Source organism: Podarcis filfolensis (genome assembly GCF_964270895.1).
Source record: "Podarcis filfolensis genome assembly, chromosome: 9".
Classification (NCBI taxonomy): Eukaryota; Metazoa; Chordata; class Lepidosauria; order Squamata; family Lacertidae; genus Podarcis; species Podarcis filfolensis.
The window spans coordinates 10,652,068-10,669,153 of record NC_139610.1 but is presented as its reverse complement, the minus strand read 5'-3'; the positions used below and the strand labels follow the sequence as shown (position 1 = coordinate 10,669,153).

Genomic DNA, 17,086 nt, shown 5'->3' with positions numbered 1-17,086 from the left:
AGGACATTTATAGAGTCAAATCAAGTCTATTTCAGCATGACTGATTCTCTCAAAGCGTAGAAAGGGCTTTCTTGTTGATCAGCAGCAGACACCCAAGGTTGTTAAGGCTGAAAGGCTACTATGCCGATTTTTAAATCTGTACATGTAGCAGTCCTTTTGCTCAGTAGCTCTGCACCAGTCACTGCACCTATTATGCTCTCAAGAGGCGTTTCCAAGACTACTTTGGTGGATGCCTCCAGTCACAACATTTACTGGAAGGACCAGCAACAGTTATTTAAATAAGCTAACAACAGGAAGGGTCCATAAATATGACTGGTAGAGTTGACTCCAGTATTCCTTGTTTGGGACTTCAAGAATCACATGGGTTGGGATATAGCCTGGTAAATTATCATCGATTGGGTATGCTCAGGCTACGGCTCCCTGTACAGCAGATGGGAAACTTGTGGTCCTTCAGTTTTCAGGCTACAATTCCAAGATCCCTGAACGTTGGCCATGTTGGCTGGGAATGATAGAGGGCCACAGGTTCACCATCCTTCCTCTACAGGCACAGAAGTTACTCTTTTTTTGCTGTAAGTATTAGGAATCTGGCCTCTTGCCTTTACCTGATCAACAGAGGAATAATTTGACCTTCCTGCATTTCAGGCTCTGGCTACCAGCTCAAGCTAGAGAGTTTTCTAAGAACCTTAGCTTGATTGCCTAGATCAGAGATGAGGAGTCTGTAGCCCTCCAGATGATGACAGACTCCCGTCCCCATCAGCATTATGACTGATGGTCAGAGATTATGGGAGTTGTACTCCAGCAACATTGTAAAGATCTGTCTTTTTGCCCTGGCTTTCACTGACCCTTAAGATTGTTTTTGTTTTAATTCCCAGAACTGCTATTTTAGATGCTTTTATACTACTGTTACACTACTGATTTTATGTTGTGTTCTTGTTTTAATGATGTACACCAAGTAGATATTAGTGTTAAAATATTAAGTGGTTTATAAATGCTTTTAAATAAATGAATAAATAAAACAAATGGAGGGCCTGCTCTAGATTTTGATATAGCTGTCCAGAGCACCAGACTGACCCAAACATTTATCCAGCATTGAAGTTTTTAGCCCTACCAACAACGTACTCCATTGGGTCCTCTTTAATGTTGACAGTAGTGCATTTCAGATCTTCAGAGGCAAGGTTAATATGGTATTCTCAGTGGAAAGAAACATGGTCGCTTCATAACTATCTTGACTGCCTGGATTATGTTGGTTTCATTCGAAAACAATGATGAATTGGTCAATATATTGTTTAAAAGATTTAATTGTACTCTGCTGATATTGCTACTTTGTTTGAGCCAACAGGTCAGTCCATAGTGGGATGCAAAGCTATCTTGATTGATGATCAGGTTTTTGTGGTGGTGGCTCAGCTTTTCGGTGGCTCACACATTTATAAGTATGAGGAAGGCTGGACAAAGTTTGTCAAATTCCAGGACATAGAAGTTTCCCGCATTTCAAAGCCGAATGACATAGAACTCTTTCAGATAGAGAGTGAAACCTTTTTTGTCATCGCAGATAGCTCAAAAGCTGGTCTGACGACAATTTATAAATGGAACAACAAGGGATTCTACTCTTACCAGTCCTTGCATGAATGGTTCCGGGACACAGATGCTGAGTTTGTTGATATAGATGGAAAATCTCATCTAATCCTGTCAAGCCGTTCACAGATTCCCATTATCCTTCAATGGAACAAAAATTCCAGAAAGTTCCTCCCACACAGTGAGATACCCAACATGGAAGATGTGTTGGCTGTGAAAAGCTTTCGAATACAGGACAACCTCTACCTCTCACTCACAAGATTTATAGGCGACTCCAGAGTAATGATGTGGAATAGCAAACAGTTTGTGGAAATCCAAGCTCTGCCTTCCCGGGGAGCCATGACCCTTCAGCCGTTCTCCTTTAAGAATCATCACTACCTAGCCCTGGGAAGTGACTACACCTTCTCCCAAATATTCCAGTGGGATAATGAGAAGCAGCTCTTCAAAATATTCAAGGAAATCTACGTGCAGGCACCTCGTTCATTCACAGCTGTGTCAACCGATAGAAGAGATTTTTTCTTTGCTTCTAGTTTTAAAGGCCACACGCAAATATTTGAACACATAATTGTTGACTTGAGTTTATGAAGGAGCTGTGGGAGGGAGGTGGGAGGGGGTAACTCATGTACAGTGACATTTTCACATAAAAACAAATCAAAAGGACAGATTACTCATTTTCTGAAGTTAGGATGTGCCTGTGGCATTAGTCAGGAGTTTTCTGAACTTTATAGAAGTTTGCATATTTAATCAGGGATCGCATTAACTTGGTTAAATGCATGCCATGCCCATTTTACCATTGGTAAAGACACTTTAAAGCCTATACTCAGAAAAAGTGTGCAATGCATTAGAATTAATTCTAACACATCGACAATATTGATGTAAAATCGAGAATGGAGAAGGGAAACCAAAAGAGGCAGGATAGCCATGCGTAGAAAGAAAAGAAGAGGGAATAACTCCAGTGTGCCAATCCTCCTGTGAGCTGATCTTGGCAGAAACCGTATTTACGGACTAACTCAAAAAGCTTGTTTGGGATTTGTAAAAGTTAGCATCGAGATGAAAATGCTGTTGCATCGTCTTTGCTTCATGCTGGTCAAGGAAGGCAGCAAGAAAAGGAAGTCTGCTGGTTGGCCTCTGGAGCAACTGTGATAGGAGGAGCCTCTAGAGAGCACTGTCTGTTCAATGCTCAGTCTGATTTAGGGGAGGAGGAAAGAGTGGACATGTGATCTGTTCCCTAAATCTCTCCCAGGCGGCTAGTTCACAGCAGCTCCACATTCAGGACTTCATCTGAACTAATCCAACCCACCTCTGCTAATATTTATGGCCTGCCCACTTGTTTTGGAAGGCATACAGCTGCTGCCAACCCTCAGATAATGTTTAGTAAAAGAAGCAAGTGGTGTGATGCCACCACATCCAGCATTTCCTACTCCCCATTTTTTTTAACGTTGGCTGTTCCCTCACATGGACCTGGATCTAGCCAAAGTTTCAAAGTACAGTTGATTTCACCGGGACAGAACAACACATGTGCTTCATTCTCCCATTGGAAGACTTGCTGCTTATCTGTGGCAGGATCATGCCCTGTTAATTCTGCCTAATTCCTTTCATTTGCTTCCTGATTACTGTGGACAAGGCTCCCAAGATGCGACCACGAGAACTGGTGCTTTGGTCATTTTCACGCTATTGGCCAATTTATGCTTTCAGTTTGTTTAATGCATGCTTAAGAGAATCTCCCGTGCAAAGCTCACACAATCTGAACAGCCTTTTCATTCAAATGTGGACCGCCTGATCAGGTGACAGGGCCACAGAGGTGAAGACTGCGTGCAAGAATCAGCTCAGCTTTCAGCTGTTAAACATTCCGGGATTTATTGTAAAAAGGTTTTGTTTGCATTTAGTTCCCCATATTAAAACAGTGAAATGCAAAGCTGTACTGACATTGAGTGGTTTCAAGATGATGGGGTGGAAGTGGCAGAATCCTATCATTCTTTTTGCTTGCAATTTTATTGATTTTCCCCTGAGAAAAAAAAAGTTTATCAACAAGGACATTTGTACTAATAATCACAATGACAGCGACAACTTTAACCCAGTTCCACTGCTAAAAGACTTACAAATATAAGAAAGTTCATTATCATACACTACCAAACTAAACGTCTTAATTCTATAACGTAGAAGGGATCCCTATTTTCATAAAATTTGACTCCTTCCTGAAGATTGTGAACCAGATTTTGTTATGTTTGTCTGTGCAGAGTCCATTATGGTTAGGTTTGTATTGCAATCTTGCATGCTTTCTAAACCAAAGAGCACCAGTGATAATGTTGGTAGGTTGCAAAGCAAGAGATCAGACCTTCACCTGTATAGACATTAACATGCAGTAAGACAGATTGCTGTATTCCACTGCTCAGCACCATCTTCCTAAAGTAAATGGGTTTTCAGTTTTACCCCCTGGTAGCTGGGACGCGGGTGGCGCTGTGGGTTAAACCACAGAGCCTAGGACTTGCTGATCAGAAGGTCAGCGGTTCGAATCCCCACGACGGGGTGAGCTCCCATTGCTCGGTCCCTGCTCCTGCAAACCTAGCAGTTCGAAAGCACGTCAAAGTGCAAGTAGATAAATAGGTACCGCTCCGGCGGGAAGGTAAACGGCGTTTCCGTGCGCTGCTCTGGTTTGCCAGAAGCGGCTTAGTCATGCTGGCCACATGACCCGGAAGCTGTACGCCAGCTCCCTCGGCCAATAAAGCGAAATGAGCGCCGCAACCCCAGAGTCTGTCACAACTGGACCTAATGGTCAGGGGTCCCTTTACCTTTACCTAGCTGGGGAAGTAGGATGACAACACAAGAAGAAATATAAATTACGCAGCACAGTGACAGCACCCTACTTTTTGGTACAGGCAAATTTGTAATTGGTGATTTGAAACCTGGCAACCTTTACTAAGGAACACAAATTATCAGGAATATGTGCACATCATTATATAACCTTAACATGGACTTTTTCAAAAACTGTATTGCGGCTCCGTATTCATTGCAAAGGCCTGCAACTGTATTGTTTAGAAACAGAGCTTTTCAAATACCCACCCCTCTTATTTTGAGCACTGTGCTTTACATAACATTTCTGCACCATGTGAGCCAAATCCTCTTTCTCCCTACCCGTTTTAGTCAAGCCAGTGAAGCGATGGCTGTTCGCATCGGTGTTAAATGAAGCACTGAAAATGTTAGCAGTAGGTCACTCCAGGCAATCCAGCTGTTAAAAAGCTATGAAGATGCCAAAACGAAGCAGCTCCAGTGCATGACTCAAGAATCAAACTTTGTTCAGTGGCGTTTAAAAACAAATGCTACAGATGAGAGAATACAGGTTGTGGCCTTCATTAATCACAATTAGAATGGACCTGCAGTGTGTGGCGGCTTTGTTGTAACTGGCTATGAGACCCTAACAAACAGGTTTCGTTTTTCACTCAGGTTATAAATCAAAGCCATTCTACATAGCAATACCAGTTATTTGGGGCTTCTCCACACTTACTTTCCCTCTTCTCTTTCCAGGCATAGATCGCAATTTAAAGTTCAATGCCTGAGCACCTTCTCCCCCCCCCTTTTTTTTTTTTGCTTTGGAGCTTTCTCCATGAAAACCCGCTCTTTAAATCTCAATTGGAGCAAACGTCAATCTGCAGAAAACCTAATTTGATGTTTGGTCTGATTCAGCTTTTAAAAGCGGGTTCTTGCAGGGAAAGCGCAGGACAAAAAATAAAATAAAATGTTTGGACATGCAGTGGACTTCTGTCTGGAAAGAGTGGGGCAAAATAGAAGTGTGGATAAGTCCTTTATCTCAACAGCAAAAAAGATTGTGATCAAAAATAGGCTTGGCCCAGATGATTTGACTTTTCCCCACCATAGTCTACGGGTCAGAAACCACTCTCAGGGGTTGGATACATCAATATCTGGCCTGTTACAGCAATAAATATTTTGATCAACATTTGGAGAAAACAGCAAAGAATCTTTTAACACTGTAAAGATGAGCAGATTTATTGGGAAATAAGGTCTGTAGTAGTAGTAGTAGTAGTAGTAATAATAATAATAATAATAATAATAATAATAATAATAATAATAATAATAATTTATTATTTGTACCCCACCCATCTGGCTGAGTTTCCCCAGCCACTCTGGGCGGCTCCCAATCAAGTGTTAAAAACAATACAGCATTAAATATTAAATATTTAAAACTTCCCTAAACAGGGCTGCCTTCAGATGTCATTTAAAGATAGGATAGCTGCTTATTTCCTTCACATCTTCCACATATTTCCCTCCACAGGATGAGCGCCACTACCGAGAGGGCCCTCTGTAGACTAGAGAACACTTTTTTCAAATGCAGTTATGAAAACTCATGTCAACAGTCCTGGTAGTATGCCATAAAGCTGTTGTTTTTTTCTGCAACAGACTTGAGACAGCTTCCCCTCTGGAATCCAGAGAATGGTCCGCTCTAAAAATGGCGCCTGACTTCTGTGTTATGATACATGGCATGTGAACAGATAGGTCATGAATTACAGAATAGTATTAGATAATAATATGAAACCTGAATCCTTTTATTAAAATGGAGCCTGAATTGTTTTGTATTTGTATTTTCCAATGCGCGTTGGGAGGGATCTAACTTGTAGGAGCTGTGATTTAGGACACCTTCCAGCTAAAGCTTTAGTTCTGGATTTCAGCTGGTGCAATGTCATTGTAAGCTCAAGACAGAATATGCACATGGTCTGCCCGTTTTCTTCACACAACAACGCTGTGAGGTTAGGGTGAGAGCCACTAAGCTTCCGGGCTGAGTGAAGTTCTAAAAAACTATGCAAGCAACTAAACCACTGGCTTAGCTCTCACTGAAATCAATGGGAATTTAACTGCCTTTCCGTAACATAGTTTCTTATGTTGCTAACTATACTGGAGATAAGAAGTGTCATGTATGAGGTGTTCTCAATTCCAATAGATTTCTAAATATCACTCACTTACATAGCTGAGTCCTTCATTCAGAATACCAAATCTCCTGTAGTTGGCTGTCTTTACTAGGTCTCTCCTGATTCCTTGAATGAGTCTCATGCAGCAAGATATAACAGGCACATGGGAGCCAGCCAGCGGCCTCTTTTCCATTAGTATACTCCTGTTAGAAAGCCAAAGGTATTGAACATACATCATTATAAATATATGAATGGCTACATTTTAAAGCTAGGAATTCTCAGTAAACATCTTTCATAAAGGTCTATGGCACTGTAATCCTAATCACTCTCTTGGAAATAGGCTCCATAGATTTCGTCAAATTGATTTCCGTGTGTGCAAGCTGTCTAAGCAAGCATTTACAAAGTGAAAATAGATTGGCCCTGATCCAGTTCTAGTTACAGCAAACTAGATGTGCATGTTAACTGTGGCCCCAGATTAGTGATAGATCAATCAGTTCATTTCTAGTCTGTGTCAGTTTTGCACGTGTTAATCCACAAATCCATTTCGGCCCATTTCTGTATTAATCCATTAATAGTTTAAAAAAAGAAATTCACACTAAGATTTATATTTAAATACATATTTATATATTATCGCAATTTATTTCTATATCTATTTTATCTCAAGTACACATTTTTAATGCATTTTGGTACATTTGTTGAGCTAAGAACACTATCATAAGGTTTAGAGAAATGCAAAATCCAAAGGATCATTACATTCTGATCCTCATATTAGTTGGGGTGTGTGTGTGTGTGAGTAAAGGTAAAGGGACCCCTGACCATTAGGTCCAGTCGTGACCGACTCTGGGGTTGCGACGCTCATCTCGCTTTATTGGCCGAGGGTCATGTGGCCAGCATGACTAAGCCGCTTCTGGCGAACCAGAGCAGCACACGGAAACACCATTTACCTTTCTGCCGGAGCGGTACCTATTTATCTACTTGCACTTTGACGTGCTTTCGAACTGCTAGGTTGGCAAGAGCTGAGACCGAGCAACGGGAGCTCACCCTGTCGCGGGGATTCGAACCGCCAACTTTCTGATCAGCAAGTCCTAGGCTCTGTGGTTTAACCCACAGCGCCATTCATATGTGTGAGTGTGATTGACCAAAATCAAGTTCTCCAAGCTTCCCTATCCCATTTGGGAATGTGCATTGGAAAATGCGTCAGGAGATATCAGATCAATGTTGTCCAGCTACAGGATGCCAATTCAAATCTTGCCTTTGTCCTAAACTCACTAGATGGCCGTAGGCCTCAGTACTTTCAGAGCCAATGTGGGGTAATAGTCCCCTACCCTCCAGGATTGCTGCAACAATTCAAGATAATATGTATGACGCACTTTATGCACTCAAAAGTGCTGTACAATTGATATTGTTAATTATCATCATAATCTATTGTGGATTGACTAATAAATTCTGACAGATCTGATTATCTTCTTTGTCCAGCTGTGCATCTATATTGATTACATGCATGAGAAGCTGCTTCCATGTGTGTGATCTCTGTTACTGGATTGGGCATAATAAGTTAGTTGCCACAAAGGGCCACTGAAAAGAAGGTTAACTGGGCTCTTTTTGATTCAGCACAATCCTATATGCCTGCTCAGAAGCAAGTGTCATTGAGTTCAACAGGGCTTGCTCCCAAGTAAGCGTGCATAGGATTGCAGCCTTTGTTCCTATTAAATTATTGTCCAGTTGTACCCACTGGGTCAGTGCATGCCTTTCCAAAACATTTACATATGAGTAAGCGTTACTAGAACATTCAAATGGCTTTGTCTCCAGTAACTTCAGAAAAGTAGTGAGTTACATCAAAATGCAATTAAAATATGTATAATGAGGCCAATTAGATGAAGAAACAAAGAGGAACACACACAGTAAAACAAGCCAAATTCAGTTTCAGTAATAATAGTTTCAGTAAACTAACGAAAAGGAGATGCTTTAATCCCCTTTGAAATCAACACCTGGCATCCCGTGAACCAACCACTGAAAATCCATCCATTCCAGTGGAATTTAGGAACAGCTAAATTATTACGTCTTGCACACAAAGAATCTGCATGGAATACCACATTTATAATAGTCATACCATCGTTGGGAAAGACATATATATATATAAAACCAGGGGATACAATTGCCTAATCTCATGCAAAGATATGTGCTCCATAGTCAACTGAAATAAACAGGGACAGCTACTAGCTCTGTGTAGGACTGCCCTAGAAAACTTTAGTATTTGGAAGTGATTCCTAGTGAAAATAAATTACTTCCAAGTAAGCATGAGCTAATAATCTAGCCAAAGTGAAATGCACATGTGCCCCACTGACCTTAATGGGGGAGAGTTACAGAGAGAACTGCATGCTTAACTCTCTTGTGGAAAGCAGTGGAATTTAAAAGAACTTTGCTTTGGGTGATCATTCCCATGCTTAGGATATCCTGAGATACATTTATATCAAAGCAGGATTATTGGGAGATGGGGGGAACAGGCTAGCTTTTCTTTTGCAATTCCCACCATTGCTAAATCAACAGTGATTTCGCTTGTGAAAGCTAAGCACACCAATAATTCTCTTATTTGGCTTGGACTTAATTCTTCCATTAGAATTAACAGGATGCAAAAATGTTTAACCTTGGCATTCCCATGCCCTTGTTGTCTGGAAGGTAACAGAATAGTACTGACTGATGCCTAGAAGCATTGAAATCTCAGTGGACCAAAAGGAAAAGGGGCAGATACGATGACTTCAGGGAAGAGACATTTTGATTTCTGTGACATCTTTTTTCTTAAAACATACACACACAAAAAAACCTTTTGAATGTAAAAGAATATCCTTGTTGAATCATCCACTGTTTTTCAAGCGTGAAAAGTGGAAACTACAGAAAAGACAAAAGCCCAGGCTGCAAAATGTAATTTGGTGTTGTTTGTTTGTTTGTTTAAAGAGCTTGCCTATAGGTTAATCCAAACGCAACTATTGATGCAATCCTATTCATGTCTACTCAGACGTCAGTCCCAATGAATTCAATGGGACTTACTCCCAGGTAACTGTGTACTGGATTTCAACCGATGTTGTTACCATTGCCTAGGTTTGGTGAATGGACAATGGGCATGATCCATGTCTAGTTAAGCACATTTAAGTCGCATTAATTTCACTGGCAAGAGTTCAGCATACACATTTCAATCACATCAAAATCGGTGGGTCAAAAGTGTCTAGCTTTGGCTGGATCACACCCTGTATTGTTTTAGTTTAATATCTATGCATATCTCATACTCACATTCATCTAAAACTTGTACAACTTGTGCAACTTGTGCAACGTGTACAAGGAGGAGTGGTAAAAGAACAATATGCCGTTTGGCACAGTTTTTAATGTATTATGTGTAAATGAGGTAGTTTATAAAAGTACAACACAGTTCTGTGGCAGCAATAAAAACATTTTAAGGCTGTACATACATATAGCTCTTTTATGGAAATGAGATTATTAACCTTAAATGCTACTAATGCATATGTGTACCCTGTTAGTATGTGAATAAAGTTAGCAAAACAATGGTCATGATGTCTTGTGTCTAAAAATGGCTCAAATACGCAAGGACAAGTGAATGGAAGTGGACCTCTATGGAGAATGATTTCCTTGTGATGTCAGATGTTCCTCACATTGAAGCTCTCCTATCTGCCACATGAAATGAAGCTCTTCCTAGGGAAAGCGCCAGGGTAAGTGCAAGGCAAAAAGTATATAATAATAATAATAATAATAATAATAATAATAATAATAATAATTTATTATTTATACCCCGCCCATCTGGCTGGGCTTCCCCAGCCACTCTGGGCGACTTCCAAAAAAATATTAAAATACTGTAATACATCAAACATTAAAAGCTTCCCTAAACAGGGCTGCCTTCAGATGTCTTCTAAAAGTCTGGTAGTTGTTGTTCTCTTTGACATCTGGTGGGAGGGCTTTCCACAGGGCGGGCGCCACTACCGAGAAGGCCCTCTGCCTGGTTCCCTGTAACTTGGCTTCTCGCAGTGAGGGAACCACCAGAAGGCCCTCGGTGCTGGACCTCAGTGTCCAGGTAGAACGACGGGGGTGAGCGATATGGATGAGCCGTCAGCCACTCCCTTAGCCAGTTCACCCAGGCCTTTCTCTGAAGAGTGAGAAAAAAGCAACTGGCCTTTTCTCAAAGTGAAGCAGTGAAGAGATGGGGTGACTGCCAGAGAAACCACCAGGGCTGCCACTGCTAGCGGAGCAGCAAAGGAAAAGAAAAACCTGTGAATATTAGAGAGGAGGAATTGGGAGGCATCATGGAGAAGAGGAAGGTGGTCTGGCATCACTGGTGCCAGAAATAAAGGGATAGGGTGGGAGTGGTGGGGGGAGGAGCAGGGAAGTAGAGGTATAACATTTTGCAGTGGGGCTGGCAGACCGTAAAGTTCCTTCAACAAAGGTGTAATACTTGCATGGCTAGCACTGGTTTTAGGGCAGTACAAGTGGTCCCCCCCCATAGGGTGCTGAGCCAAGGAGGTGCAAAATACCATTACTAAATAATAATAATAATAATAATAATAATAATAATAATAATAATATATGATTTGTACCCCGCCCATCTGGCTGGGTTTCCCCAGCCACTCTGGGCGGCTTCCACAGAGACCGAAAATACACTAAAATGTCACACATTACAAACTTCCCTGAACAGGGCTGCCTTCAGATGTCTTCTGAATGTCAGGTAGTTGTTTATCGCTTTGACATCTGATGGGAGGGTGTTCCACAGGGTGGGCGCCACTACCGAGAAGGCCCTCTGCCTGGTTCCCTGTAGCTTTGTTTCTCGCAATTAGGGAACCGCCAGAAGGCCCTCAGCGCTGGACCTCAGCGTCTGGGCAGAACGATGGGGGTGAAGACGCTCCTTCAGGTATACTGGGCTGAGACCGTTTAGGGCTTTAAAGGTCAACACCAGCACTTTGAATTGTGCTCGGAAACGTACTGGGAGCCAATGAGGGTCTTTCAAGACCGGTGTTATGTGGTCTCGGCGGCCGCCCCCAGTCACCAGTCTAGCTGCCGCATTCTGGATTAGTTGTAGTTTCCGGGTCACCTTCAAAGGTAGCCCCACGTAGAGCACATTGCAGTAGTCCAAGCGGGAAATAACTAGAGCATGCACCACTCTGTGCCAAACGGCATATTTATATGCGTACCTACTGAGAAGATCCATAAAAGGCAACTGTAGCAAAAGGATTTATCGTGAAAATAAGAAATGCTGCCAAATTCTTTCCTTGTTCAGAATTACCATATTACCTGCCATATTACCGAAGCCTGTCTCCGACATGGTCGAATGCTCCAATCAGTACTCCAGCTGCTGAATTCTGCAACTTCCAAACCTATTGCAAGTGTAGAGCATTACAGCCATCCAGTCATGAGGTTATTAATGCATGAATCAGAGTGGCTGAGCATAGTTGCATAGTTGTTGCAGCACCTGTGGTTGGTGCTCCTCACCATCAAGGTCATTTGACGTTCAGTTGACAGTGTTGCCGCCAGAGCATCCCCAAATGATGTAGCTGCTCTTTCAGGGGAAGTGGAAACCCATTCATGAGAAACTTCCTTGTTCCTGGACCTGGGAATCACTTACCCACAGAGTGAGTCTCCATTTTTTGGCAATCACTGCAGCCAGGCGCTGGTGTTCAGGTCGTGTACAGGCTCTCTTGATTCAGATGTTACAGAGAAACAGAGCAGAGTGTCATCAACATTCCTGCTGACACTTTGACTCACAGCTCTTAATGACGGCTTCCAAGAGCTTCATGCAGATGCTGAATAGCTTTGGGATCAAAATAGTACAAACATTTTCAACAGCCAATTTCACCGTGTTCCTTGCCCCTTGCAAGAAGGCAGAATTTCTGAAATCAAATGTTGGCAACCTTGCTTCACATGGCTACCAGTAATAGATTAAGATTATTTGACTTACAGCTGTGACCACACAGCTTATGCATTAGCTGTTGTAAATAGCCTTTTACCCAAACTTTAACCAAAAACAGGATCCATTAATTTACTAGGGAACATCTTAAAAGCTTCATTCTGGCAACAGCCCGCTCAAAATTCCGGACAGAAGCACTATACTGAAAAGCACATTAGTATCCCTTTCTGTTCAGTGAAAGAACAGAACTTCCAGGGTTTTCTGGCACTGATCTGTCCATCCATTGGCAGGTCTCCATGTACCTGCTTTCAATTATTTACAGTCTAGAAGAAAATAATAAAAAATAACAACAAAGAGCTGAGAAGCATATCCAGGCTGGGAAAGGGGTCACTCGCCAGAGATATATGGCTGTCAAACAATGAACATTGGATCTCAAATGGCCTTCAGACAATTAAATGGTCAATATGGGGTTGGCTTCTTCTCCTCGCTTCCTGGGCTGCAAAGTTTTATTAGTAGAAAATAAAAACTGTACTAACTCCTTCTAAGTCCTGTTGATTTCAATGGGAGTTTCAAGCATTGCATAAAGGTTGTGATGCTAAACTTATTCAGAAGCAAATTCTGTTATAATCTAAATAAACAAGCTTATGGTTGTGTTGCAAATCTCTTCCATTGAAATCAATGGCTATGAAAGCCACAATCCTATGCACACTTTTCTGGGAGTAAGTCCCATTCCCACCGAACTTGGTGGGTCCTAGGCCTAAGTAAACAATACTATTGGGCTCAAAAGTACTTAACTTTGATTGGATTGTGCCTATAATGTTTCTCTCATGTAACTGCTTGCAGTAATGTGTTCCATACAGGAACGCCTGTATCTAATGACTGGTCTGTGCTAGCCAGAAATTTAACAGGTGCACTTGGGGGGGGGGAGCTACACAATGAACATCTGCCTGCTGTGTGATTGTCAAAGATGCAAAAACCTTTCTTGAAAAACAGCGGCAATTGTAGATTTTTGTATGTACAGTGGTACCTTGGGTTACATACGCTTCAGGTTACACACTCCACTAACCCAGAAATAGTGCTTCAGGTTAAGAACTTTGCTTCAGTATAAGAACAGAAATCGTGCTGCGGCGGCGCAGCAGCAGCAGGAGGCCCCATTAGCTAAAGTGGTGCTTCAGGTTAAGAACAGTTTCAGGTTAAGAACGGACCTCTGGAACAAATTAAGTACTTAACCCGAGGTACCACTGTATCTAGATTTCTTAATTAACCTCTCAAATATGGTAAATATATTATGAAGATCCTGAATCCCTTCTTACTTTCACACCTATTAATTGGAGTCCATTTGGAGTTTCAAGGTCATGCAGAAAATGCAACCTGAACCATTTGCCAGAATCGCTCTAGTCGATGCTTGTGCAAGATCTGCTAGATTCAGCAAAACTCCTCTTTTTACTCTATTGTTCCCCACGTGCATCTTTGAAGGTCATTTTGCAAAGGCTTACACTGCCACATTTAAATCTAGCTTGCATTATTTTCTCATTTGCATATGTGGGCTTATCTGTCAACACATTTATTTCTATTTACTGCTCGGACATTAGTACTGGATTGTGTGAAAAATGATCATTTTCTAACTACTGCGCCTGTTTCGGTTCTTGTAACTCAGCAGTCTGAATCATCCTCCAGCTGCAGGTGCTCTCCTACAATTTTCTCCGTTTCATTGTGGTGTGTATAAGGCCAGTGGTTAATAAAACACTTGCCATCTGCTATTATCAATAAGCTGCTGATTTTAAATGTCCATAGGATAACTGGTTAGCGGATGTGAGGAAGTTCAAAGTCCTCTGCATACTAATTGCGGTAACAACCAGCCTTATAATAGCTGCTCTTCAAATCCAACCTTTGCAATAGCGTGTCATACACAGGGATTAGAGCAGCGCCACTGTGCTGGGGGCTAACCGAGAGGCGAGGTCCGAGGTTGATGGTGCGGTATGGAGGCTGTCCGTCAAAGCTGTAGCTGGGTCCAAGGCGGGGAGTTGGATGGAATCAGGAACTCTGGCAGAAGAGCAGGACAGGGTGCAGACAGGAACAGGCTAGCAACAACGTTGCTCCCGCAATCTGGGACTGGGGCTGACTGGCTTTTATCTGCCCCGAGGCATAGGGCGGCCCCGGTCCACAGGTGACTTGCCTCTCCTGGCCTGGAGACGAGCACTCCTCCTGTGAGAACTTAGTTCCCTCTGCCTCTCTGCCCTGAGCCTCTGCAGCTCAGGAGAGGCTGGAGGGTTACCAGACCCAGAGGCAACCTCAGCTTCCCTTGAAGGGGCTGAGAGTGGAGCACCTGCAGGCAATGGGTCCTCCATCACCTCAGGGGCCAGAGCAGACTTAGCTGATGCCTGCACCTGAGGATCCAGCACAGGTGAGGACCCTTCAGGCTCAGCCCCGGCTCTGCTGGTTCTGGAGGCGGGGACTCCTGTGCAGGCTGGGATTCCTCAGGTTCAGCCTCTGAGTCCGAATCCCAGGCCATCACGCCCATAGTTAGCAGTTCTGTGTTATGTAGATGTCAGGTGCATTGACTCTAGGGGTTGGAAGTGTCTTCAGCCCACTCAATATTTGTTTGAAGGAGGATCAGCACACCCCCCCCAATGTTGAGGAGGCCTGTTGTGATGTTGTGAAGGCTGAATCGACCTGCACAGTGTCGGGAGATGCCACAGGGACCAGCCCGGCCTGGTGCAAGGTTGCACCGGCCTGCACGGTGTTGGGAAATGTGACATCACACGATGCATGTGTGATGCCACACATGAGCAATGCAAGCTGCAGACCATAGGTAGGCAACCTAAGGCCCGGGGACCGGATGCGGCCCCATCGCCTTCTCAATCTGGCCCACGGACGGTCCAAGAAGCAGCGTGTTTTTACATGAGTAGAATGTGTCCTTTTATTTAAAATGCATCTCTGAGTTATTTAGGGAATAATCTCTGCCCTGTTTAAAGGTAAAGGTAAAGGGACCCCTGACCGTTAGGTCCAGTCGTGACCGACTCTGGGGTTGCGGCGCTCATCTCGCTTTATTGGCAAGGGAGCCGGCGTACAGCTTTTGGGTCATGTGGCCAGCATGACTAAGCCGCTTCTGGCGAACCAGAGCAGCACACGGAAACGCCGTTTACCTTCCCGCCGGAGCGGTACCTATTTCTCTACTTGTACTTTGATGTGCTTTTGAACTGCTAGGTTGGCAGGAGCAGGGACCGAGCAATGGGAGCTTACCCCGTCACGGGGATTTGAGCCACCAACCTTCTGATCGGCAAGTCCTAGGCTCTGTGATTTAGAGCACAGCGTCACCCATGTCCCTGCCCTGTTTAGGAAAGCTTTTAATGTCTGACAGACTATTGTATTTTAATATTTTGTTGAAAGCCACCCAGAGTGGCTGGGGAAACCCAGCCAGATGGGTGGGGTATAAATAATAAATTATTATTATTACTATTATCATTATTATTATTACTTGTGGGGCATAGGAATTTATTCATTTTTTTTCCCCAAAATATAGTCTGGCCCACCACATGGTCTGAGGGACGGTGGACCAGCCCACGGCTGAAACAGGTTGCTGACCCCTGCTGTAGACTAACACCCTTCACAATCTGGCAGCCATCAGTTTATCAGTATTACTCCAAGCCAGTGGCGTAGCGTCGGTTGTCAGCACCCGGGGCAAGGCAAGTAATTTGCGCCCCCTAACCTGTGGATTTGCGCCCCCTAACCTGTGGATTTGCGCCCCCTAGCCCATGGATTTGCCCTAACCCCAGATGTTGCGCCCGGTGCGGCCCGCACCCCCTGCACCCCCCACGCTACGCCACTGCTCCAAGCTGTAACAGATGCCCCAGTCTTTGCCGAAGTTGTGTAGAAATTGAAGTTGTGTAGAAATAACAAAGCTGTACTACTCTCTGTTGTCATCAGAATACTGACTGTTTGTTTTGTGTGTGAGGAGATTTGGCAATTGGCTTTAGCGAAAAATACATGGAAGAAATAATCTAACCAACTCAAAAAATGAGAAGGTAGAATAGCAAAAGGAAAATATCATCCCACTTCTTCTCTCCATCATACATAACACACCTCTGTTTGTTTATTTTGTTTCTCCTGGTGAATTTTATTTGTAAGTTGCTTTAGGAACCATATTTACTGAAAAATGTACACATTTATATACTTTTAAATATTTATACATGTTATTGTTGTTGTTGTTTAGTCGTGTCCGACTCTTCGTGACCCCATGGACCAGAGCACGCCAGGCACTCCTATCTTCCACTGCCTCCCGCAGTTTGGTCAGACTCATGTTTGTAGCTTCGAGAACACTATCCAACCATCTCCTCCTCTGTCGTTACCTTCTCCTTGTGCCCTCTATCTTTCCCAACATCAGGGTCTTTTCCAGGGAGTCTTCTCTTCTCATGAGGTGGCCAAAGTATTGGAGCCTCAGCTTCACGATCTGTCCTTCCAGTGAGCACTCAGGGCTAATTTCCTTAAGAATGGATACGTTTGATCTTCTTGCAGTCTATGGGACTCTCGAGTCTCCTCCAGCACCATAATTCAAAAGCATCAATTCTTCGGCGATCAGCCTTTTTTATGGTCCAGCTCTCACTTCCATACATCACTACTGGGAAAACCATGGCTTTAACTATACAGACCTTTGTTGGCAAGGTGATGTCTCTGCTTTTTAAGATGCTGTCCA

The 17,086-nt window shown here is 43.2% G+C and overlaps 2 protein-coding genes across 2 annotated transcripts in view; one reads left to right on the top strand and one right to left on the bottom strand.

Moving 5' to 3' along the window:
- Nucleotides 1-3,487, top strand: part of LGI2 (leucine rich repeat LGI family member 2) — a 30,479-nt gene extending 26,992 nt beyond the window's left edge. Inside the window, exon 8 of the mRNA XM_083630514.1 lies at nucleotides 1,340-3,487. Within this exon, the coding sequence (XP_083486640.1) occupies nucleotides 1,340-2,157 (818 nt within the window). The 3' untranslated portion in view covers nucleotides 2,158-3,487. The remainder of the gene's footprint in view (nucleotides 1-1,339) is intronic.
- Nucleotides 3,488-6,468: 2,981 nt separating this feature from the next.
- The window catches only part of LOC310770285 (uncharacterized protein), a gene marked incomplete at its 5' end in the record, with an annotated part of 36,702 nt that continues 26,084 nt past the window's right edge, over nucleotides 6,469-17,086 (bottom strand). The window contains one exon of the mRNA XM_083630873.1: nucleotides 6,469-6,694. Within this exon, the coding sequence (XP_083486999.1) occupies nucleotides 6,560-6,694 (135 nt within the window). The 3' untranslated portion in view covers nucleotides 6,469-6,559. The remainder of the gene's footprint in view (nucleotides 6,695-17,086) is intronic.